This window comes from Heterodontus francisci, chromosome 2 (assembly GCF_036365525.1).
Source record: "Heterodontus francisci isolate sHetFra1 chromosome 2, sHetFra1.hap1, whole genome shotgun sequence".
Taxonomy (NCBI): domain Eukaryota; kingdom Metazoa; phylum Chordata; class Chondrichthyes; order Heterodontiformes; family Heterodontidae; genus Heterodontus; species Heterodontus francisci.
The window spans coordinates 152,138,568-152,164,316 of NC_090372.1; the positions used below are offsets into that span (position 1 = coordinate 152,138,568).

The 25,749-nt window shown below is 45.2% G+C and overlaps 1 protein-coding gene across 2 annotated transcripts in view; it reads left to right on the forward strand.

The window, feature by feature from the left end:
* Positions 1-25,749, forward strand: part of dnah5l (dynein, axonemal, heavy chain 5 like) — a 472,330-nt gene that overhangs the window by 172,062 nt on the left and 274,519 nt on the right. For both annotated transcript variants that reach the window (XM_068012046.1, XM_068012056.1), the window contains exons 30-33: positions 5,314-5,450; positions 5,730-5,892; positions 7,550-7,661; positions 23,455-23,583. In XM_068012046.1, the coding sequence (XP_067868147.1) occupies positions 5,314-5,450; positions 5,730-5,892; positions 7,550-7,661; positions 23,455-23,583 (541 nt within the window). The remainder of the gene's footprint in view (positions 1-5,313; positions 5,451-5,729; positions 5,893-7,549; positions 7,662-23,454; positions 23,584-25,749) is intronic.

A 25,749-nucleotide genomic window follows, 5' to 3' on the forward strand; every position in this document is an offset into this window, starting at 1 on the left:
AATTTTAAACCTGTATCCACCCAAGGATGCATTGTACAGCGAGCTCGTCACTGGTATCCGCCCCACCGGCCGTCCATGTCTCCGCTTTAAAGACGTCTGCAAACGCGACATGAAGTCCTGCAACATTGATCACAAGTCGTGGGAGTCAGTTGCCAGCGATCGCCAGAGTTGGCGCGGACAGCTATAAAGGCAGGGCTAAAGAGAGGCGAGTCGAAGAGACTTAGCAGTTGGCAGGAAAAAAGACAGAAGTGCAAGGAGAAAGCCAACTGTGTAACAGCCCCAACATCCAATTTTATCTGCAGTGCCTGTGGAAGAGTCTGTCACTCTAGAATTGGCCTTTATAGCCACTTCAGGCGTTGCTCCAGAAACCACTGACCACCTCTAAGCGCTTACCCATTGTCTCTCGAGACAAGGAGGCCAAAGAAAGAATGCACCCACTGTCATTTAAAACACACCATTTATATGTAACTTATTTTTAAGTTCTTCCTGTGGAGATATGGTCACACGATCCCTAAATGTGACAAAAAGCAACATTGGTAAGAACTGCTTTGATCAAATGATAAACAGCAGGAATGTTAAAAGACATGTACCTTCCCCCCTAGGCTATGGACATTGAGCCTAATTATCGAGCTCAATTTAGTGCCGCCATTTGGAGTGGGAATGGTGGGGAGGGGTGGGGGGGTTGGGAAAACAGAGAATTGTGTCGGAAGCGTGTCCAGTGTTGCGATGTCAGTTCAGGATTTAGTCAGCGATGGGAAGGCGCCAAGAAGAAATCGCTGTCCTGATGCGACAGGAATGTATTTTAAAACATTTGTATCTAATTCATCGCGATTCAATGAGGGGCTTGGGATTAAGTGAACGGCAGGCGGTACTCATCGTTAGAGAAACTTCCAAGCCCGTTTGTGAAGAAGACACTGAGACGAGGATGCTTTGATGCCGATTGTTTATTGCTTGCCACAAAGCTTACTTCTCCACTCCTAACACACAGCCGGTGCTGGCTGGCTCTTATATATACATTTGAGTGCAATTAATTTATCAACATCCAACACCTGTTCACCCTATTACCTTCAACCAGTAAGTATTTAACATCCATTAACAGAACTTATTAGACACTAACACTTATGTGTCTTTGGTTTTCTGACCATTAAAAGCTGGCAGCACCGAGGCCATGTCCAGCACTGCATAGGAAAGAGGAGGCCATTGTCAGCCTGCAATGCTGTGCACACTGCAAGAGGGATCGGGTTCTTGTTTGCTCTGCGAGGGGAGTTTGGGTTTGGATGGCTATATCGGGTGACCAAATTGTTGGCTGAGATGTTTGGTTACCCGTACTGCTGGATGAGAGGGTCAGCTATCAGCAAGAGTGGGCTGAGGGCCATCAGGGAGTCAGCCAGGAGAAGTAGCAAAAGCTCAAGTGCCAAGGCAGGGTCGTCTCTGCATCAACAGCACTCTGGAGGCCCACTGGTCACCTGGCATGGATCTCATACTCACTGTCTTATTGGAGCCATGTGGCATGATGTGGTGCCTCCGATGGAAGGAGGGTCAAGAGACAGCTGTGCCTGGCCATGAGCCTCCACAATGAGAGCAGCAGCAGCCAGCCATGTCAAGATGGGCCCACCTGTGCCAGAGAGTGTACCAGACTTGAATCAGCTACCTCCAAATGTTCGTGGCAACTGCTTCTCCAGGTAGGATGTCACCGATTTTGCTCCTTGCAGCAGGACGAGTTGCGACCTATGGGATTTGGGGGACACCCTATGCCAGTGGCCCTGAAGATCACTAAACTTTTACACGTCTGGATCATTGCAAGGATCAACTGGGAACATGTGTGGGGTTTCCCAGGCAGCTACCGACTGCTGCATTAAGGAGGTGACCAATGCTCTGTTTAAGAGGGCCAATGACCAGGTGTACTAATGGACCGACCCTGACAGTCAGATCAAGAGGGCCGTTGGATTCATGTGCAAGGTTTGATAGATTGCTCACATATGGCAATCAAGGCTCCAATGAACCACCCAGCTGCCTTCATTAACAGGAAGGGCTTCCATTCAATCAGTCTGCGACCACTGAAAACGTTTCCTGCAGGTCTGTGCCCCCTCCCAAGAAGCAGCCACAATGCCTACATACTTTAACAGTCCAAGGTGCCACAGCTTTTCAGGCCTCTTGCTCGCCTTCAGCGATGGATGCTCGGGTAAAGGGGTACCCGTTGATGCTTGTGAGGAACCCTCGCAATGCAGTGGAGGAGAAGTACAAGACTTGCCACGGCTCTACCCGAGAGATCATTAAGCAGGCCGTTGGGCAACTGAAGGTGACATTATGGTGCCTAGATCGATCCTGCGGAACCCTGCAGTATACCCCAGCAAGGGTTTCACGTATCATTGTGGTCTGCTGTGCACAATCTAGCACTGCATGACGATGACATGATTGAGTGACATTCCTTACTGATGAGGAGGAGGGAGATGAGCAAGTAGCACTAGATGTTGAAGCCCTTGCACTGGAGGCCAGGCAGATTGAGCGATGATCCAAGGAGGCAAGAGACAGTCTCATACTTACCCGCTTCCAGCCACACTCATGGCCCGTCAGAGAAAAATCTATGAAGACATGCCTCAGTGCATGCAGTCTGACGCTTCCTTTCTATTTGTGTTCCATGCCTAGCCCTGTGCTGAACCACATGCTAGTGCCCATGGGCATTCCACTAAGGGGGAAGAGTGAAGTCAACAGCTCACAATTAAGGTATGATAGAATTATCACTTTTGCACAATGAAGGTTAATGATTTGACCAAAAAATTTTATATGATGCAGCACATATCAAATTTCAAACACCTGTGAACCCCCAAGTGTGTCCGAATACTTTACTTTATATATTTTCAAGTGCTTCTACAAGGTGTGAACCCATCACCATTGGCTGGGCTGGAAGCAGGCTTCTCATCTGGCTGCCCCTTGGTCTGGGAAAACTTTAGTGGCTGTTCTCTGGCTCTCTGAGGCTTGAAGGGCTCCAGCTGCTTGTGGATTTCCTGCACTGGTGTAAGACTCTCCTCAGGTGTTGTAGCTGCTGGAGCTGGAGCTGGGCTCACTGGCGGAGGGGCTGCGGAGCCACTATCCACACTCAGAGCGCCCTGAGGGGAGTCCCCAGCTATTGAGGTCAGCCTCTCCTCCTCCCTTCAAGACTCACTTGAACCTCCCCGCTCACCAGAGAAGGACAAGGATCTGGAGAAGACGCCGGGCACCCTGTCCTTCTCTTGCCTTGCCAATGCTGCATTGAGCTCATGGCCAAGGCAATGGTGTGTGGGTCTGCGTGCATTTGTGGGATCTGGCACTCCATGAGGGTCACCAACCTCTCGATGGAAGAAGCCATGTAATCACATGCCTGAGACATGGCAGCACATGGCATGAATGGACTCCTCCATCGCCCGCTCATGGCTGCGCATGGCCTCTGGCACCTCTGCCATGTGTTGCCTTACCTCTCTCTGCAACCCCAGAGTATTGTCAACACCAGAGGCTCATCATCAGCCTGGGGCTCAGCATGGGCCTGACCACCCACAGTCCTCCGACTGTCAGTGGCACATGTGCGCTGCTCTCACCAGCTTGTGACCCTGATTCTACAGCTGAATGGAAACCCACCAAAGTGAAAGTATCTGTGCTGGTGGAAGGTGTAGGAGAGTCATGGAATGGTGCATTCTCTGACTACTCCTTCTCCTCAGAGGTTGAATGATCTCCTCCTTCTGATTGAGTCTCCTGCAGGCATTGACCTGCATGAGAGAATACAAACGTGTGGGTTAGGCTGTGCAGATCTCATCATGCCAACCATACGTGATGTGGGTCTCAAGAAGTGAACTGTCGATGGAAGCCAATCGTCCTTCTCTTGTGCAAGACTCTAGTCTCTCCATCAGATATGGAGCTGTCACCCTGGGTCCCTGCTAATTCCAGTGCTGCCTCCAGGTCCTTCTCTGGTGAGCAGGGATGTTCAAGTGAGTCTTGAAGGGACGAGAGAGGCTGACGATCTGGGATGCATCCACTATTCTGGGCTGTCTCCCTTCTGTTAGGGACCCCAATGTCCTGCAAGTGGAAAGAAGGAGATAGTCGTACTTCGTTGAAAGGTCAATTTGACAGTTCTGCTAGTGTCAGCCCCTTGTCCCCTACCCAGGTATCCTGTATACCTTACCCTCCCGTTCGCTCTTTAGAGAGTTAATGGGAATGATCTGTGAAAGAAAGTGGCCTGTGGCCAAGATACAGCCATGCATCTGTCAGGATGAGGTGATGCCTAACTTCCTCTGCCAACGCAGTTGTAGCGCCTCCCTCCCCATGTCCCGCTTCCTCCTGCGTAGCCACGTGCAATCCCTAGAAAGGAGAGAGGAGTGGAGCACTCACCTTCGCAGAACGCAGTAGGTCATTGACCCTCTTGCAGCATTGAACCCAGTTCCCGCGTGGTGACCCCACGGCTGCTGACCTCCTCAGCCATCTCCATCCAGGCTTCCTTGGTCAGGCGGGAGACAGTTTCTTGCCATCACTGGGGAAGAGGACCTCCTGCCTTTCGCTTGCAGCTTGGAGGAAAATCTGCTGGGAGACATTACTAAACCGTGGGGCCACGCTGTTTCTTGCCTCTGCCATCCTGTGGGGTCTACCTCAGGGGGTGGGGAGGTCCAGAGTCACTGCAACACGGGTCAGTTTTGACGACCATTATGCAAAGTGGCCACCGGATGCACAATCACAATGGGATGGCCATCCATGCGAGTAGTGGGAACTGTGCCCATTTCTTGGTCTGCCGCTGGGATCCGCAGCGGGCTCACTAAATTCAGCCCATTGTCTGCAAACCGCTACCTTGCTGATATTAGATACCTCAGTGCAAAGTAGAAGTCGAATCTGTGACCTAATTCATTTTTATGGTTGTATATTACACTATGCAGTGCATTTATCATATAAGTCATCACAGAGGTCATGATGGCTCCCTTTGTAACAAAGTTGCATTGAGAATCAAATACTAGTGATACGAGCCCATGTTTATCAGAACCTTTGGTGAATATTTGCATGATGAGGCATTAGATATTTAGAGATGATTCCTATCAGGAAAGTGAGATTTTCTGATGATCCTTTTTGAGGATCAGTACAATTGAAATATGGACAGGACATCTGTAGTGAATTATTCAGTGATGGATTAATTGATTTATCTTCAAATTTGAAGAAGAGTGCTGAGAGATAAAGAAAATCGTCATAACCTCCTGAACAGTTTGTTAGTCCTTATATTGTCGATATTATTGAGAGCGGAATCTAGATGTTGCTGAGAAAATGTTATAACTTGTGCTATTATGTGATTTCTCATCTCAGAGGTCCTGGTGTTGAAGGCCTTCCACCTGGAGAAGCTAGTGACAGGCTGCAGATCTTCCAGTCAAGCTTTGATGAGCTCTGGCGAAAATTTAATACTTATTCTGGCGGAGAAGAGCTTTTTGGGCTACCTGTTATTGGTAACAATTGTCTATCCATTATTAGTATGCTTGGTGCTCATTTAGTTTACTACAGTTTAAATAAAACAAGTGCAAAGCTTTGTGCTATAATTGGGTAAAATAACTTTCTCCCTATGAAAAGAAGTTAACTTAATATGTTACAGTACCTTATGATATGAATCTGATACAACAGCATTTGCGTTAAAACATTTAAGGATAAAATACAGAAAAAATGCTTTTTTGAAGTATCTTTTTTGGGAATGAAATGTACACACTGTTTTTATTTGTGCAATGAAATAGATTATCCCGACTTGTTGAGAATCAAGCGTGAACTAACATTACTTCAGAAATTGTATGGTCTTTATAATTCAGTCATCGATAATGTCAATGGTTACAATGACATTTTGTGGAGTGAATTGGATATTGAAAAAATCAATAACGAACTTCTGGATTTTCAGAACAGGTGTGTAAAGTTTACACAGAATATACTTAATTTCAATTAACAGCTGTCCTTTGGTGTTGCTCATGGTGAATCAGTCAGTGTTTTGTAACAATATGCAACACCATGGCCACTGATCTACAAAGCCTGAATTAGAACATTTTATCTTTATTGATGGTAATCTCATTCATCAAAATTATAGTTCTGTAGGTAGATCTGTATTAATGTGGTGAGAATAATTCTAAGGATGATTTGGTCTGCCCCCTATCTGAGTATGGACTGCACATGCTAGGTTAGAAAGAGCTCGGTGGATGCTTGGTCACAAGGAACTCAATGCATGCTTCAGTGGAGAGAGTTCTTTGCATGCTTTACTAGAATGAATCCTGCACTTGCTTGGTTCGAGAGAGGTCTTTCCATGGTTGGTTAGTTAGCAATCTACACATGCTTGGTTAGAGAAAACTCTGTGCATGTTTGGTTGGAGAGTGCTTTTGCCTACTTGGTTAGAGAGTACTCTTTGCAAGCTTGATAGGGAGATCTCTGCATGTGTTTGGTTAGAAAGAGGTTTGCACATGCTTCATTAGAGAAAGCTCTTTGCATGCTTGGTTAGAGAGAGCTTGATGGGTGCTTGGTTAGAAAGAGAATAGTGGATACTTGGTTAGAGAAAGAGTGAGAGTTCTTTGCAAGCTTGAGAGAGAGAGCTGTGCATACTTAGTTCGAAAGATGCCTGCACATGTTTAGCTGAAGAGAGCTGTGGTAAATGCTGCAATATTATTTACTCAGATAAAGTTTCAAATGAAAGGTTACTGGTCAAGCTTATAGCTGTGAGGTTTCATGTTAAAGCTTGGGAATAAGTAATAACTGGGTGAAGCGTAGAACATAATGGATATTGGTAACAGGTGTCCCAAGGCTCATTCTTGGAACCACTTCTGTTTTTACTTGACATAAATTACCTGGATTCAGAAACTCAATGTAAATTTGTAAAATTTGCAGTTGACCAAACCAGGAGGGACAATGGAATCAAAAGAGGCAGCTGCTGGGAGGTGGGAAGTCGGTGGGGAGCGGCTAAAAGCCTGCTGAAAGTTTTGTGTCCCTTGGTCACTCAGAAGCCAGGTTTCCCAGGAGGGTGTCTCATGGTATGGAAGGAGATGGGGATGTGGGGAGTCTGAGGTAAGCGAGGCATTGAGGAATGGGGGTCATAGAGAAAAATTAGCAGGGATAATGAATTGAAACATTGGAAAAAAATAAGGTCCCCAAAAATCTGCAGCTGTTCCATCAGGATGGAAGTCTGAACCCACAGGAGGATAATTTTTTTCAGGGGGCGCCACAAGAGATGCTTCTCTCAGGAGGTTACATATATTTGTATAGTTTCATAATAGTTCAAATGCAACTGGCCTGCTGGAAATAACATGATTGATTGGTCACAAGGCTTTCTCTCATTGCATAACTTTTAATGTTCTTATTACTGCTTGGTATTTGGCCTTTCATAGGCTGAAAAAAAAAGAAATGAATTGATGTAAATTCTGAAGTGATCAAAACCAATATAATTTTACAATTTCTAAAAATATTTTGGAATTTTAGACAACAGCATCTTACTTCTGCACATATAATATGCTATCATGTTCATCTTAACACTTTGTCTGGTAGTTATTTTAATTAATTACTGATTTTTCTTGGCATACAGAATACGGAAATTACCTAAAGCCTTGAAGGAATGGCAAGCTTTCAATGACTTGAAAAAGACGATTGATGATTTCAGCGAAACTTGTCCATTGCTTGAAATGATGGCAAATAAAGTGAGTAAGTGTTTAATTCTCGATTTAAAAAATAAAGAAATGGTTCAATAAGATTCAGCAAGAAATAAAAGTGAATTGTTTTAGGAGAAAGCTGTCCAGTTGTCTGTCTTTTCACATTCAAAGTCCTTGAACATGTTGTCACTTCCCAGATCTGTGAATCTGCACCCATCTTTCCCACAATTCCATGTCTGAATGCTTCCAAACTGGTTTCAAGCCCAGCCAGAGTACTGAAATGGTCCTTGTTAAAGTGATAAACTAGCCGTTCTCATCCATCTCAACCTGTAGCTTTTGATGCAGTTGACCACACCATTGTCCTCCATGCCTCTCCTACTCGTCCAGTTGGGTGGAACTGCCCTAGCTTGGTTCCATTCTTAGCTATCTAATTGTAACCAGAGAATCATCTGCAATGGCTTCTCTTCCCACTCTTGCTCTGTTAGCTCTGGAGTTCCCCAAGGATCTATCTTTGGCCCCTTTCTATTTCTCATGTACATGCTTCCCCTCAGCGATATCATCCAAAAACAAATCAGGTTCCGAATGTATGCTGATGACACTCAGCGCTATTTCATCATCACCTCCTTGGATTGCTCTACTGTCTGATTTGTCACACTGCATGTCCGACATCCAATATTGGATGAGCAGAAATTTCCTCCAACTAAATATTGAGAAGACTGAAACTATTGTCTTTGGTCCCCACCAAAAACTCTGTTCCCTATCCACGATTTCCATGCCTGGTAACTGTCTTAAGTTGAATAAAACAGGTCACAGTCTTAGTGTTGTGCTTGACCCTGAGATGGGTTTCCGACCACATATTTGCACCATCACCAAGACTGCTTACTTCCACCTCCATAACATCGCTCAACTTCAACTCTGTCTCAGCTCATCTGCTGCTGAAACCCTCATATATGCCTTTGTTATCTCCAGGCTTGACTATTTCATTTGAAAATACATACGAACATATGAATTAGGAGCAGGAGTAGGCCACCTTTGGCAGCCATACTTTCAACTGCCTTGGTTGTAATTTCTAGAATTCCCTCTCTAAACCTCTCCACCTCTGCACCTCTCTCTTCTTTTAAGATGCTCTTTAAAACCTATCTCTTTGATCAAGCTTTTGGTCCTCTGTCCTGATTTCTCTTCTGTGGATCGGTGTCAAAAAAAATTCAAACTGTTTTCATTGCTATTGCTCTTACTAAGCGCCTTGGGACATTTTACTACATTAAATGTGCTACATAAATGTAAGTTGTTAATGTTGTTGATTTTCTTTCCTTTAATATTATGGAGCTTTCTGTCCAGCTCTGAACACTTGTCATTTCGAATAACTCAGACTTTGAACAGCCTTTTACCAATCAAATCGTTTTCTGGGTATCTTAATTAACCAGCCTGAAACTGAAGAATTCAAAATAAGACTTGAGAGTAGAAGAGAGAGAAAGGATCTTTTCTCCGCAGAAGGGGGAGAAACAATATGATTATTGTCCCTCAATCTCATGGGGACAGTTGAAATGGTTTTCATATACATAGTTAAGGTCAGGTGAGAGAACTCTGCTACTCACCTTTGTTACACATTACAGAAAGTTTGTCATACCTACAGAACACCCTGAAGGAAGTGGCAGTCCAGGAAATTTGTGCAGGAACAATGTGCTAGCAAGAGGTAGTAAGGATATTGGTAGCTTCTGGAGTGGCAGCTACCAGTGCTTCAGTAGATGTCTTCAGGATCAACCTGAATGCCACACTTCCACAAGGCTTCTAAGACCTGGTTGGGACCACTGATCACAGCACCTCTGAGCCTGTGCCCTGCTCCTACAGACTGGAAGGAATGGCTGAAAATGTTGCTGTCTCTCCAGAATGGCAGTGAGCCTACTTCTTCAAGGCCCTCTCGGACATGAACCCAACTCCCTTGCCTTAGCCTAGATTTAGAGGGCTGAGGTCTCTCCTGCAGCCTTTGACTTGTAGTGGAACCATCCCAGTCTCCATCTCACTCTGGTAGCACCTCAGAGAAGTAGTAGTCTAGGAGCTCGAGCAAGTATGTTAGCTGGAACATGGTATTAAGAAGTAGTTGTCATGAGAGTGAATGTGTTTTCTGACAGCTGTGGGTGAATGTTGCAATGGAACAAAGAGTTCTGTGTTCATTTCTGTTATGCCTGCAATGTTTGGGAGGATAAAGATGGCAAGGGACCTTTGGACTGTTGTATCATGGAAGAAATTGACAGAAGTCTTTGACAGTGAGGGACTTAGTGAAACTGTGGCAGGGGAGAGCAGGCCGGTCTTTATTTGGTATGTCAATTCACTTAGAGCTTTGAGATATAAATTGTGCCCTCCTTTCTCTTACTGCAAGAAAGAAGGGAGTGCTATCTGTCAGAACTGTTTTGAGAATGTGCCTGTCATGGTAGAATGGTGCAGAGTTGTGTGCAAGATGTGAGGTATGAGGAAGTGGGGATTGCAATAATGTAGGACAGTAGGAGATGCAGAGATGTGATGTGAATAGGAGAAAGAGGTGGAATATGGCGCAGTGATTGTAGGAATCATTAGGTGAAATTTTATGTTCTCCCCTGTGGTGGGGGGGGTGCGGAAAGAGTATAAATTCGGTTGGGATGGCGGCGATGGGATGGCGGTGGATAGATGGGTTGGACCCTACCATCATCCTGCCTCCACTGAAATTTAGTCTGAGGAGGGAAGGCCTGTGAATGGCCTGCCTGCCCCTCCGCCAACTGAGGCCCTTAACTGGGTAATTAACCCCAATTAAGGGCATTTTCCTGCTGCAGCCGCAATTACCCATGCGGCGGGCAGCCCTGTCACTGCACAAAAAACTGTGCAGGGTATGTGGGGGTGGGGGAGATCCCTTGTTCAAAGGCACTAGTGCCTGAATGAGAGACCTGGCATTGGGAAAAAGGGGGCCGACACAGGGTCACCCCCCACCCGCCTCGGCCTTTGCTGCCGACCCCCTCCCCCATGACCCCCACCCCGTGAGACCCCACCTGCTCTGACCTACCTTGAGCCTGGTTCCAGCACTGCTCCTCTGGTGTCTGATCGTGTAGCTACAGCAATAGCCACTGTCTCTGCGGTGGTATTGCAGCTGCTGGCCTCTGATTGACCGGCGGCTCTGCAAGGCTGGGTAGACAGGCAGCGGGGTCCTAAATTGGACGGAAGGCCCGCTGCTGTCCAGTTAATTGCCTGATTGGCACAAAATTCAGTCGGCCTTTTCTGTACAAGAGCCGACATGGCGATTTTGGCACCAGTTTCCCCCAATGTCGAGAGCGCCCTCGCCAGTACAAAATTCCATCCTAAGAGTCATTTACAGCACAGAAGGAGGCCATTCGGCCCATTGAGTCCATGCTGGCTCTCCACAGAGCTATTCAATCAGTCCTACTCCCCTGCTCGATCCCTGTAGCTCTGCAAGTCTAAGGAGTGGTAAAACAAAGTGGGGAAGGGAAGTGTTGTGAGTAGTGGGTCTGCAAATGGTGCAGACGTGAGGTGAGTAACTAAAATGAGGTTTGGATTCTTACCTTGACAACACTGCTGATGATGTTAAACTTTTTTTAAACATTGCAGCCATGTCCTAGGAGCTAAACTCCTGGTATTGGCCTTTTGAGTCATCTCTTCCCATTGGAAGAAGGAAGGTTTATCTAGTTTGTCTTCTGCCATCCAGGTAATCACATGATATAATGATAATATAGTTGTTAATCATAGCAAGCAGTCTCTATCAATTAGTTTGCAACAAACACAAAAATAACATGGGGAAACCACCAATAGTGGAGACTTTTGGGAACCATAGGTCCAAAGTCACTTTTAACTTCCCAAGCAGGCTACACTTAACACATGTCATGTCTCAAAGTATACACATACTGCATCCCTAATTGTTACTTTCTGAAAGAGGAGGGGTGAATCTTAACCCCCAAAAATGGTGGGTTTGGGTCAGGTGAGATGTAAAAATGTAAAAAAAACTCAAACTCAAACCAGAGCCACCTTGCGCCCACCCCCTTCTGGTTTGAATGGGGGTGGGGATTAGCAGAACCAACCCTCTCTCAGCAGGTTGGTTGATCATTTAAATATTTGAAGTGTGCCTCAGATTTGATCTCTCTTCCAGCTTAATGCTGGCCGGCTGGGTTTCCCAGGCCTTGGGGAAACCTGGCAGCTAAAAGGAGGTGAGGGCTGCTGTATGGAGCATGTAAGTACTTTTCCAGCCCTGCTTGTGGGCTGGGAAGAGCAGGAATGTTTCCTCCTAGCCACCCCCCCCCCCCCGGCAAGCAAACCTGTTTCCCACTCCATGTGATCGGACCACCTCGCTCCTCACAGTCAGAACCCCTCCCGAGATTACTGACCACTCCCTTCTCTGCCCTGATCTCTCTCTGACCCCTCATGATTTTTATCCTGAGGAGCAGGAAACTTACTTGCACCTTGACTGCAGCCTTCTCTGTCAATCATGCTGGCTTCCAGTAAGGGAATTTGTTTTTAAAAAAGCACATGTTGTGAAATTAAACTTTCATGGCATTTGGAGAAACCAGATTTCCTGACCAGAACTCTTGCCCCCTGCTTAGAAATTCCATCCCAGTAAAAATGGCAGCCAAGGTATCTGACAAAGGAGGTATTTCCTATAAAAATTTCTACCAGGTTCTCTCTCCTTCTGTCCAGTGCCAGGGCCTCTAAAACAGTATCAGAGAACCTGGGTTCCTGACCTACAGCACTTTCATTCATAATTCTCCCTCAGAAGAGTTTCCTCCTGTCTGAAGCCAGAATTCTGCCCCTTTCGGAGGTGCAGATTGTCTTTTCAAGAGGTGTCAGGTATACCCAATTCCCTGCCTACCACCCCCACCCCTGCACCCAAAACAGGCACACAACCAATAAGCATTGTGAGTAATGCTGGCTGAATGCTTGTCTCATGATGCTGAAGTGCCAGCATCATTTTCATGTGGTCCTTGCAACAACATGAACAGGCAAGTGCAACATGTGCCCTGCTCTTGCACTGCCATTGTTGGGCACAATTGAATTTCTAGGCCATGATAGTTGAATTTGAGATTACTCTGAATTCGTGCATTTAACTGTTTTTCAGTGTTGCTAGCTTTCCAGTTTCTTGTGTCATTCAAACTGTATTGGAAAAGTTCTTAGCTCCACCACCATGATAAGGATTACTCAAGGGGATTTGCATTCCATCCAATCTTCAACAGTATATTCACCTCATTTGTTTACAATTTGCCACTTAGTTTGTAGCTTGAAGCTCTGTTGCTTTGCTTGGTTGCTTAAAAATCTGGATTCGTAATTCTCTACCCCGTTTTACATTGTTAATATCTCTAATTACTGCAACTTACTGAGGTGAATATATGCAGTTTCCTTACACTGTTTAGTTGACAGGGTGGCACACTTAGTTTTTTTATTTGTTGTTGGGATGTGAGCATCACTGGCAAGGCCAGCATTTATTGCCCATCCCTAATTGCCCTTGAGAAGGTGGTGGTGAGCCACCTTCTTGACCATCTACAGTCCATGTGGTATAGATACACACATACTGTTTTTTTCTGTAGCAGTTTGATACAACTGAGTGGCTTGCTGGGCTATTTCAGAGGGCAGTTAAGAGTCAACCACACTGCTATGGATCTAGTGTCATGTGTAGGCCAGACCGGGTAAGGCTGGCAGATTTCCTCCCCTGAAGTTCGTAGAATCATAGAAGGCTTACGGCACAGAAAGAAGCCATTTGGCCCATTGCGTCTTCGCCGGTTGAAAAATGAGCCACCCACCCTAAACCCATCTTCTAGCATTTGGGCCGTAGCCCGGCAGGTTTTATTTTATTCATTCATGGGACGTGGGTGTCGCTGTCTAGGCCAGCAATTATTGCCCATCCCTAATGGCCCTTGAGATGGTGGTGGCGAGCTGCCTTCTTGAACCACTGCAGTCCATGTGAGGTAGGTACACCCACAGTGCTGTTAGGAAGGGAGTTCCCTTTTTGTGTACAGGACATACCTGGGCAATTTTCCACATTGCCGAGTAGATGCCAGTGTTGTAGCTGTACTGGAACAGCTTGGCTAGGGGCGTGGCAAGTTCTGGAGCAGAGGTCTTCAGTACTATTGCCGGAATATTGTCAGGGCCCATAGCCTTTGCAGTGTCCAATGCCTTCAGTCGTTTCTTGATATCACGTGGAATTAATCGAATTGGCTGAAGACTGGCATCTGTGATGCTGGAGACTTCAGGAGGAGGCTGAGATGGATCATCAACTCAGCACTTCTGGCTGATGATTGTTGCAAATGCTTCAGCCTTATCTTTTGCACTGATGTGCTGGGCTCCTCCATCATTGAGGATGGGGATATTTGTGGAGCTACCTCCTCCAGTTAGTTGTTTAATTGTCCACCACTATTCACGGCTGGATGTGGCAGGACTGCAGAGCTTAGATCTGATCCGTTTGTTATGGGATTGTTTAGCTCTGTCTATCGCATGCTGCTTACACAGTTTAGTGTGCAAGTAGTCCTGTGTTGTAGCTTCACCAGGTTGACATCTCATTTTGAGATATGCCTGGTGCTGCTCCCGGTATGCCCTCCTGCACTCTCCATTGAACCAGGGTTGGTCTCCTGGCTTGCTGGTAATGGTAGAGTGGGGGATATGCCGGGTTACAGATTGTGGTTGAGTACAATTCTGCTGCTGCTGATGGCCCACAGCACCTCATGGATGCCCAGTTTTGCATTGCTAAATCTGTTTGAAATCTATCCCATTTAGCACAGTGGTAGTGCCACACAACACGATGGAGAATATCCTCAATGTGAAGTCAGGACTTCGTCTCCACAAGTACTGTGCAGCGGTCACTCCTACCAATACTGTCATGGACAGATGCATCTGGGGCAGGCAGATTGGTGAGGACGAGTTCAAGTATGTTTTTCCCTCTTGTTGACTCCCTCACCACCTGCCTCATACCCAGTCTAGCAGCTATGTTCTTTAGGACTCAGCCAGCTCGGTTAGCAGTGGTGCTAACGAGCCACTCTTGGTGATGGACATTGAAGTCCCCCACCCAGAGTACATTCTGTGCCCTTGCCTCCCTCAGTGCTTCCTCTAAGTGGGTTCAGCATGGTGGAGTACTGACCCATCAGCTGAGGGAGGGCAGTCGGTGGTAATCAGCAGGAGGTTGCCTTGCCCATGTTTGACCTGATGTCATGAGACTTCATGGGGTCCGGACTCGATGTTGAGGACTCCAAGGGCAACTCTCTCCTGATTGTATACCACTGTGCCGCCACCTCTGCTGGGTCTGTCCTGCCGGTGGGACAGATAGTAGTGTCTGGGACATTGTCTGTAAGATATGATTCAGTGAGTATGACTATGTCAGGCTGTTGCTTGACTAGTCTGTGGATCAGCTCTCCCAACTTTGGCAGAAGCCGCCCGATGTTAGTAAGGAGGACTTTGCAGGGTTGACAGGGCTGGGTTTTCCGGTGTCGTTTCCGGTGCCGAGGTTGATGCCGGGTGGTCTGTCCACTTTCATTCTTTTTATTGACTTCGTAGGGGTTAGATACAATGGAGTGGCTTGCTAGGCCATTCCAGAGGGCATGTACGAGTCAGCCAAAATGCTGTGGGTCTGGAGTCACACGTAGGCCAGACCAGGTAAGGACAGCAGATAGATTTCCTTCCCTAAAGGGGATTAGTGAACCTGATGGTTTTTTACAATAATCGACAGTGGTTTCACAGCCATCATTAGACTAGCTTTAAATTCCAGAGTTATTAATTGAATTCAAATTCCACCTTCTGTTGTGGTGGGATTCGAACCCACGTCCCCAGAGCAGTACCCTGGGTTTCTGGGTTATTAGTCCAGTGACAATACCACTAAGCCACCGCCTCCCTTGAGGTGCATAGCTATACGAAACATCCTAATTAGGAGCAGGAGTAGGCCACTTGGCCCCTCAAGCCTGGTTCGCCATTCAATATTTCTCCAGACTACCACCTATCCCCGATAACCTTTCACCACCTTGCTAATCAAGCATCTATCTACCTCTGCCTTAAAAATATTCAAAGACTGCTTCCACCAGCTTTCGAGGAAGAGAGTTCCGAAGACTCATGACCCTCTGAGAGAAAAACTTTCTCCTCATCTCTGTCTTAAATAGGCAACCCCTTATTTTTAAACAGTGGCCCCTGGTTCTAGATTCTCCCACAAGGGGAATCATCCTTTCCACATCCACCCCTCAGGATCTTGTATGTTTCAATCAAGTAGCTGCTTACTCTTCTAAATTTCAGCAGATACAGGCCTAGCCTGTCCAATCTTTCCGCATAAGATAGCCAGCCCATTCCAAGTATCAGTCTAGTAAATAAAAGCAAAATACTGCGGATGCTGGAAAGAATTAACGTGAGAAGAAGTTCCGACGAAGGGTCACTGACCCGAAACGTTAACTTTGCTTCTCTCTCCACAGATGCTGCCAGAAAGCTTAAAGGGGGCGGAATTCTTCAAGTGTATTCAGGAGAGCTTTTTGAGCCAGCACATAGAGAGTCCTACAAGAGGAGGGGCGTTACTGGACTTAATCCGAGGGAATAAAGCCAGACAAGTGGTGGAAGAGGCAGTGGGGGAGCATTTCGGGGATAGTGACCATAACTCTGTAAGATTTAAGATTGTTATGGAAAAGGACAAAGAGGGACCGGAAATAAGAGTACTGAAAAGGGGGAAGGCAGATTTCAATATGATAAAACAAGATCTGGCCAAAGTGAACTGGGAGCAGCTTCTTACAGGTAAGTCTACATCAGACCAGTGGGAGTCATTTAGAAGGGAAATTGTGAGGGTTCAGGTGCAGCATGTTCCTGTAAAGGTGAAGAGTAGGACCAACAGGTCAAGGGAACCTTGGATGTCAAGGGATATAGAGGATTGGATAAGGAAAAAAAAGGTGGCGTATGGCAGATTCAGAGTGCTGAAAACAGCGGAGACCCTAGAGGAGTATAGGAAGTGTAGGGGAGTACTTAAAAAAGTAATTAAGAGAGCGAAGAGGGGGCATGAAAAATCATTGGCAGACAAGATAAAGAAAAATCCCAAGGCATTTTATAAGTATGTTAGGGGCAAGGGGATAACCAGGGAAAAAGCGGGGCCCATTAGGGATCATAGAGGCAATTTGTGTGTGGAGCTGGAGGACATAGAGGAGGTTTTGAATGATTACTTTTCATCTGTGTTCACTATGGAGAGGAACGATGTAGGTGAAGAGATAAGGGAAAGGGATCGTGATATACTTGATCAAATTAGCATTGAAAAGGAGGAAGTATTAGCTGTTTTAGCGGGCTTGAAGGTGGATAAATCCCCAAGTCCAGATGAGATGTATCCCAGGTTGCTATGTGAGGCAAGGGAGGAGATAGAGGGGGCTCTGACACAAATTTTCAGATCCTCTCTGGCCTCAGGAGAGGTACCAGAGGATTGGAGGACAGCGAATGTGGTACCATTATTTAAGAAGGGTAGCAGGGATAAACCAGGTAATTACAGGCTGGTGAGTCTAACATCAGTGGTCGGGAAATTATTGGAAAAGATTCTGAGAGACAGGATTAATCTCCACTTGGAGAAGCAGGGATTAATCAGGGATAGTCAGCATGGCTTTGTCATGGGGAGATCGTGTCTAACAAATTTGATTGAATTTTTCGAGGAGGTGGCTAGAGGTATAGATGAGGGTAAAGCAGTTGATGTAGTCTACATGGACTTCAGTAAGGCTTTTGATAAGGTCCCGCATGGGAGATTGATTAAGAAAGTAAAGGCCCATGGGATCCAGGGTAATTTGGCAAATTGGTTTCAAAATTGTCTTAGTGGCAGGAGGCAGAGGGTGATGGTCGAGGGTTGTTTCTGCGAGTGGAAGCCCGTGACCAGTGGTGTACTGCAGGGATCGGTGCTGGGACCCTTGCTGTTTGTAGTGTACATTAATGATTTAGACGTGAATATAAGAGGTATGATCAGTAAGTTCGCAGATGACACGAAAATTGGTGGTGTCGTAAATAGTGAGGAGGATAGCCTTAGACTACAGGACGATATAGATGGGCTGGTAAGATGGGCGGAGCAGTGGCAAATGGAGTTTAATCCTGAGAGGTGTGAGGTGATGCACTTTGGGAGGTCTAACAAAGCAATGGATTATACAATGGATGGTAGGACCCTAGGGAGTACAGAGGGTCAGAGGGACCTTGGTGTCCTTGTCCATAGATCACTGAAGACAGCAGCACAGGTAGATAAGGTGGTTAGGAAGGCTTACGGGATACTTGCCTTTATTAGCTGAGGCATAGAATATAAGAGTAGGGGGGTTATGATGGAGCTGTATAAAACGCTGGTTAGGCCACAGTTGGAATACTGTGTACAGTTCTGGTCGCCACACTACAGGAAGGATGTGATTGCAATGGAGAGGGTGCAGAAGAGATTCACCAGGATGTTGCCTGGGCTGGAGCATTTCAGTTATGAAGACCGACTAGATAGACTGGGGTTGTTTTCCTTGGAGCGGAGAAGGCTGAGGGGGGACCTGATTGAGGTGTACAAAATTATGAGGGGCATTGATAGGATAGATAGGAAGAAACATTTTCCCTTAGCGGAGAGGTCAATAACTAGGGGGCATAGATTTAAGGTAAGGGGCAGGAGGTTTAGAGGGGAGTTGAGGAGGAATTTTTTCACCCAGAGGGTGGTTGGAATCTGGAACACACTGCCTGAAGGAGTGGTAGAGGCAGGAACACTTACGACATTCAAGAAATATTTAGATGAACACTTCATCTAAAGGATACGGGCCAAGTGCGGGGAAATGGGATTAGTTAGGACAGGTGCTTGATGGTCGGCACAGGTGCGTTGGGCCGAAGGGCCTGTTTCTGTGCTGTAAAACTCTATGACTCTATGACTCTAATTACAGGTGACAGCACTGTCTGGGATCAGTCTACAAGCTATATGATTGATGTTTAGTGATGTTAGTCATTAATATAGAGTTATATTTGAATTTCACAGAATTGGTGCTTGAAATGTTTATCACATTGTTTTCAAATTGTAAACAGGCTTTATTCATGGACAACAGACTGGATTTTCCTCCACTATCTGGCCCCAAAACATACAGAATAACATCAGAGTTAGGGAAAATTTAGGCAGCCAGGCCTACTGTCGTATTTCCACCACAAGCTAAATTTCTGTCTACCCCTTTGCCTCAGAGAGTGTTGCTGGATGCTCCTCTACTGTCCATTACATGTAAATGCCAGAGGGAGAGGGCAGGCCCTAGTCTTCCCGCCCATGCGTTCTGTTATTCCTCACACTCCCAACCCCCATTCCTCACACTACCTGGGATCCCCAGTAGATGGTGGCGGTATGAATAGGGCAGCAGAAATAATTCTTGATCTCTGCAAATGGAGGGAGAGGAGATGGTAGAGTTCTCTTCCTTTCCCTTCAATCTGGCCTTGATCTCTGCCAATGCCCACAAAGCAGTAGCTGTAACTGTCTTCAGGAATCTTCTGGTCCTTTAAGGTTATTTGCTGCCTCTTTAGGTGCTACAGTGGCATCCCTGCTGCAGCACTGCCTGATGTTCCTCTGCGGCATTGCCAGGTTTCCTCTGGTGTTGGAAATTTCACCTGGAGTCAGGCAACTTATGTGAGGAGGAAAATCCAGCCCTGCATTTTCTCCTTTTCATATTTCAGTGGTTCTTTTCTGGTATTTTCCAAAAAGCTTGGGTAAGAATGCACAAAGGAAAGTATGTAAACATTTGAACGGTGTATGTGTATTTACTAGGAAATGCAAAACAAGTAACCAGGAACAGAGAACTATCATTTTGCATAACTATTCTTTAGTTATCCAGTTCACTTTTAAGTGGTGTGTATTTATTTATTTGTGATATAGCATTCCATACTCTAATAAACCTTCAGTTTCAAAAAAAACATTCATCTTGCAGCTTCTCACATCTACTGATGATCCGAGCTCTACACTTCCTGATTTGCCAATCTGTAGAAATTTCTCTCAAGATCTTACATAGTTTAGTGTGATCGAGGGATCAGAATGTGCTTGGTGAGGAAAAGCAGAAAAATGTGGGAGAAATTAGAGCAAGGGCTAGGCTAGAAGGGTTGTTCATGGAGAAGTTTGGCTTAGTGGGTAAAGGAAAGGAGAGGGAGCAGGAGAAGTGGCTGAATGAATTATCTACCTTGGTGACAAAGAAATACATGAGTTCCTCCCACTTGTTGGAGGTGAAAGTAGAGAGAACAGGAGAGGGATTCAAGGAGACAGTGATTCTAGATTAGCGATTCTGGAGTAGTGAACTGTTTGGCATAACAGAGTGAGGCCTTGTAGAGATTAATATAGTCTAGTCAGATCTGACAAAGCATGGCTGAGCCAGTTATGCATCTCATGTATTTCTTTTCCATTTCTAAATAAGTCCCCTGATTGCTGAGGATCTGTGAAGGGTAGGTCATGCCTGATGAACCTGATAGAATTTTTTAAAGAGACTAAAGCAGTGGACAGGGGAATACCTATGAATGTTACTTATATGGACTTCCAGATGGCATTTGATAAAATCCCTGATATTCGCTAAAGTTGAAGTTCATGGAATTGAAGACAACTTATTAACCTGGTTAGGAAATTAGCCAAGTAGCAGCAGACAGAGAGTAGGGATAATGGGCAAGCGCTCCAATTGGTAGGATGTGACTAATGGTGTCTCATAAGAATCTGTGTTGGGGCCTCAACTATTCGCCATATTTATTAATTTCATATGCATATACAAGTTTGTCAATGACACAAAGGTAGGTAGCATTGTAAGCATTGTAGATGGAAGCATAAAATTACAGATATTAATCGATAAAGTGAATAGACAAAATGACTTTTTTTTATTCGTTCATGGGATGTGGGTGTCGCTGGCTAGGCCAGCATTTATTTCCCATCCCTAATTGCCCTTGAGAGGTGGTGGTGAGCTGCCTTCTTGAACTGCTGCAGTCCTTGGGGTGTAGGTACATCAACAGTGCTGATAGGAAGGGAGTTGCAGGATTTTGACCCAGCGACAGTGAAGGAACAGTGATATAGTTCCAAGACAGGATGGTGTGTGGCTTGGAGGGGAACTTGCGGGTGGTGGTGTTCCCATTAATCTGCTGCCCTTGTTCTTCCAACTGGGAGAGGTCACGGGTTTGGAAGGTGCTGTCGAAGGAGCCTTGGTGTGTTGCTGCCGTGCATCTTGTAGATGGTACACATCTTGTAGAGGTATGCGTCAGTGGTGAAGGGAGTGAATGTTGAAGGTGATGGATGGTGTGCCAATGAAGCGGGCGGCTTTGTCCTGGATGGTGTTGAGCTTCTTGTGTGTTGTTGGAGCTGCACGCATCCAGGCAAGTGGAGAGTTTTTCATCACACTCCTGACTTGTATCTTGTAACGTGTGGAGATGCACTGGGGAGTCAGGAGATGAGTTACTTGCTGCAGAATTCCCAGCCTCTGGTCTGCTCCTGTAGTCATGGCATTGATGTAGCTGCTCCAGTTCAGTTTCTGGTTCAATGATGACCCTGCAGGGTGTTGATATTGGGGGATTCAGCGATGGTAATGTCATTGAATATCAAGGGGATATGGTTAGATTCTCTCTCATTTGAGATGGTCATTGCCTGGCACTTGTGTGGCGTGAATGTTACTTGCCACTTATTAGCCCAAGCCTGCATGTTGTACAAGTCTTGCTGCATCTGGACACAGGCTGCTTCAGTATCTGAGGAGTCACGATTGGAGCTGAACATTGCGCAATCATCTGCGAACATCCCCTACTGACCTTATGATGAAGGAAGGTCATTGATGAAGCAGCTGAAGATGGTTAGGCCCAGGACACTACCCTGAGGAACTCCTGCAGTGATGTCCTGGGACTGAGATGATTGACCTCCAACAATCACAACCATCCTCCTTTGTGCTAGGTATGACTCCAACCAGTGGAGAGTTTTCCCCCTGAATCCCATTGACTCATATTTTGCTAGGGCTCCTTAATGCCATACTCGGTCAAATGCTGCCTTGATGTCAAAGGCAGTCACTCTCACCTCACCGTATGGATTTCAGTGTAGATAAAGTGAGGTCATCCACTTTTCATATAAAAATGATATAACAGAGTACTTTCTAAACAATGAAAAGCTAGAAAAGCAGAGATCCAAAGAGACTTGGGGGTCCATGTACATAGATCATTAAAATGTCATGAACAGGCACAGAAAATAATTGAAAAGTCAAATGAAATGCTGGCTCTTACATCTGGAGGACTAGAATACAAGGGGTAGAAGTTTTACCACAGCCCTGGTTAGACCACAGCTGAAGTACTGTGAGCAGTTCTGGGCACCACACCTTAAGAAGGATATATTGGCCTTGGAGGGAATGCAGCGTAGAATGATACTGGACTCCAAGGATTAGATTACAATGAGAGATTACACAAACTCGGGTTGTATTCTCTGGAATTTCGAAGATTAAGGGGTAATTTGATCACAGTTCTCTAGACATTAAGGGGATCAGATAGGGTAGATAGAGAGAAACTATTTCTACTGGTTGGGGAATCTAGGACCAGGAGGCATATTCTAAAAAGGTTAGAGCCAGACCATTCAGGAGTGAAATTATGAAACACTTCTACACACAAAGGGTGTTAGAAGTTTGGAACTGTCTTCTGCAAGTGGCAATTGATGCCAGATCAATTGTTAATGTTAAATCTGAGATTGAACCAAAGGTATTAAGGTTTAATGGGGCAAAGGAGCTCGGTCGGAGATTAGTCATAATCTCAGTGAATGGCGGAACAGGCTCGAGGAGCTTAAATGACCTACTCCTGTTCATATGTTCCTATGCTGGAGACTAACTTGACATGCTCTTTTATATATTCACATGGATCAGGCCTCTTTTTTCTTGGGGACAAGTAGTGTTCTCCCACCTGAGAAATGCCTGCCATTTCTTCATTGTGTCTCTACCAGGACAGATAATGGTTGGTCAAGTTAAATTTAAGCTCCTGTTTCTAAGTCATTTCCCTGAAGTTTGACTAACCTCATAGCTGGATTCATAAAATCTTCCTGTTTTGTACTGGTTATGTTGCTTTCAAGCTGCCTAAAAAATGTTGAAGAATCATTTTTACAGCTACCAAATCCTATAATTTCTCTTTTAAAACAAAAATAAAGATCATAATATAGAAAGGCACAAATTACATATTTTCTTCTCTAATGTAACAGGAAAATACTGTGGATGCTGGAAATCTGAAATAAAAACAGAAAATGCTGGAAATACTCAGCAGGTCTGTCAGCATCTGTGGAGCGAGAGAGAGAGTGAACGAAAGAGAAAGAGTTAACAATTTAGATCTGTGACCTTTCATCAGAATTGATAAAAATTAGAATATAATAGGTTTTAAGCAAGTGAAAGGGGAGAGGGTGGGAAAAAGAACAAAAGGTCTATGATAGGGTGGAGGGCAGGAGAGATTAAATCACAAAAGATTTCATAGTGTATGGTAATGGGACAAGTAAAGAGAAACAAAAGGTGTGTCTCGAGGAGGAGGATGTGTCCAGATGTGTTCCTTTGGTCTTGCTCCATCATCCCTTTTGTTATTTAATCCTTCCTGCCCTCCCACTATCACAGACCTTCCCTTTTGTTTTCTTACTACCCTCTCCCCTTTCACTTTCTAGCTTTTCCCAGTTCTGATGAAAAGTGTGAGACCTGAAATGTTAACTCTGTTTCTCTCTCCACAAATGCTGCCAGACCTGCTAAGTATTTACAACAATTTTTGATTTTATTACATATTTTCTTGATCTTTTTGCCTTTATCAGATTCTATTACTTGCACCAAAAGATGTTATTAAAGTTTGAGAAGAAAAGATTAGCAACAATTGTTCTTCATTACAGGAATATAAACATTTTGTCACAATTATAGTATATTTCTTTCTTGTTCTGTAGGCTATGATGCCCAGGCACTGGGAAAGGATTGCACAGGTCACAGGCCATACTTTTGATGTTGAATCTGATCAGTTCTCTCTCAAAAACATAACAGAAGCTCCATTACTAAAATACAAAGAGGACATTGAGGTAACCTGCTTATTTTCTATCCTTTTAACTTCTATTGAAACCAATAGTCTAGTGAACCTGGTTGACTTTCGATTAAATTCTGTAATTGGCTGATGGGAGGGAATCTTCTACAGAGTGGGCCTCATCTTAACAATCATTGCATCCCATCAGATGTCTGAAATGGATTATTACAAACAAAATTCATGGTAAAAGAGTCAACCTAAACTAAAAATTAAGTAATTTTGACAAAATATCTTAATTGACTGGATAATCATAAATCAATTTCGGTTGTAGTGTAATTTAAACTGTAGGCCTATTTCAGATGATAAAAATATTACAGTTTATTTGTAAAAGATTTTGAAATATGCTTTAATTTATTGTTTTTTTTTAAATCAACTTTGTTCTCCTCCAGCTAATGATTTAACTACAAGTTTATTAACTCACTACCAGATCTATGTTAGTGTAATGGTATGGTTCTGGACTAGTAATTCAGAAATCAGGACTAATAATCCAGAGAATTTGAGATCAAATTCAGTGGCAATTTTAGAATTGTAACCTTGTTTAAAAAAATCTGGAAATAAAAAAGCTGGTGTCAGTAATAGAGAACATGAAACCTTTGGATTTTCATAACAACCCAACTGGTTCCCGAATATTCTTTATGGAAAGCAACCTCCTTCTGTCCTTACTTGGTATGACTTGTATGTGACTCCAATTCCGCATCATGGGTTGGATTTTGTAGTCCTGCCGAAATGGCGGCTGTCCCCCATGGGACCTGCGCCGCCGCGATTCTGCGGTGGGTGGCCGCCCTCCCCAATTACATGGTGGGGACGGCATTGGAGATGCCGTTCACAGTGTCACCAATGCGAAAGCAAGTGCTGGCGCCATTTTAAAAGGCTGCCAGCCCTGCTGACAGTTCAACAAAGTGCAGAAATAACTCCTTCCCCCTTCCCTATATAAAAAGTGCAGAGTTGACCCCTTCCTCACCCCTTCCTTATACACAAAGTGCAGAGTTGACCCCTTTCTCACCCCTTCCCTATACACAAAGTGCAGAGTTGACCCCTTCCTCACCCCTTCCCTATACGCAAAGTGCAGAGTTGACCCCTTCCTCACCCCTTCCCTATACGCAAAGTGCAGAGTTGACCCCTTTCTCACCCCGCCTATACACAAAGTGCAGAGTTGACCCCTTCCTCACCCCTTCCCTATACACAAAGTGCAGAGTTGACCCCTTCCTCACCCCTTCCCTTACACAAAGTGCAGAGTTGACCCCTTCCTCACCCCTTCCCTATACACAAAGTGCAGAGTTGACCCCTTCCTCACCCCTTCCCTATACACAAAGTGCAGAGTTGACCCATTTCCCTTCCTTCCCTATACACAAAGTGCAGAGTTGACCCATTTCCCTTCCTTCCCTATACACAAAGTGCAGAGTTGACCCCTTCCTCATACACAAAGTGCAGAGTTGACCCATTTCCCTTCCTTCCCTATACACAAAGTGCAGAGTTGACCCATTTCCCTTCCTTCCCTATACACAAAGTGCAGAGTTGACCCCTTCCCCACCTCGGTAGCACCAGCTTTCCCTTGACGGGAAAGTGGAGGCATATGAGTGCTGGACGCCATGCTAAAGATCGCAAAGTGAATGTAAGATCGCTGCGGATTAGATTTTAATTAATGCAAACATGTAATTTAAATATTTAAACCAGGGTCCCGTCGCAGAGCAGTGGAGGTACTGCCATGGAGTTTCCCTGCTAACGGGAAAAGGCGAGCCGGCAATCCCAGCATCGGATTTTGTGATGAGCCGCTGCCGCTCCAATTCTCTGCCGCCCTACCCCACCCCATCACACCCCCTGCCATGAAACCAGTGTCGGGCTGGGAACAAAATCCAGCCCCAAATGTGGTTGAGTCTTAACTGCCCTCTGAAAGAATCCGAGAATGGTTACAGCACAGACGGAGGCCATTTGATCTGTTGTATCCGTGCTGTCTCTCTACAAGAGCAGCTCAGCTAGTCCCACTCCCCTGCCTTTTCCCTGGAGCCATGCAAATCTTTTCTCTTCAGATAATTATCCAAAGCTTAGCAAGTCACTCAGTTGCCATAGTTCAAGAGGAAGGCCGACCAACTTCTTTTTAGGGCAATTAAAGATGGAAATGCCCACATTCTGAGAATGAATAAAAATAAACTTACCATAAAAGCAA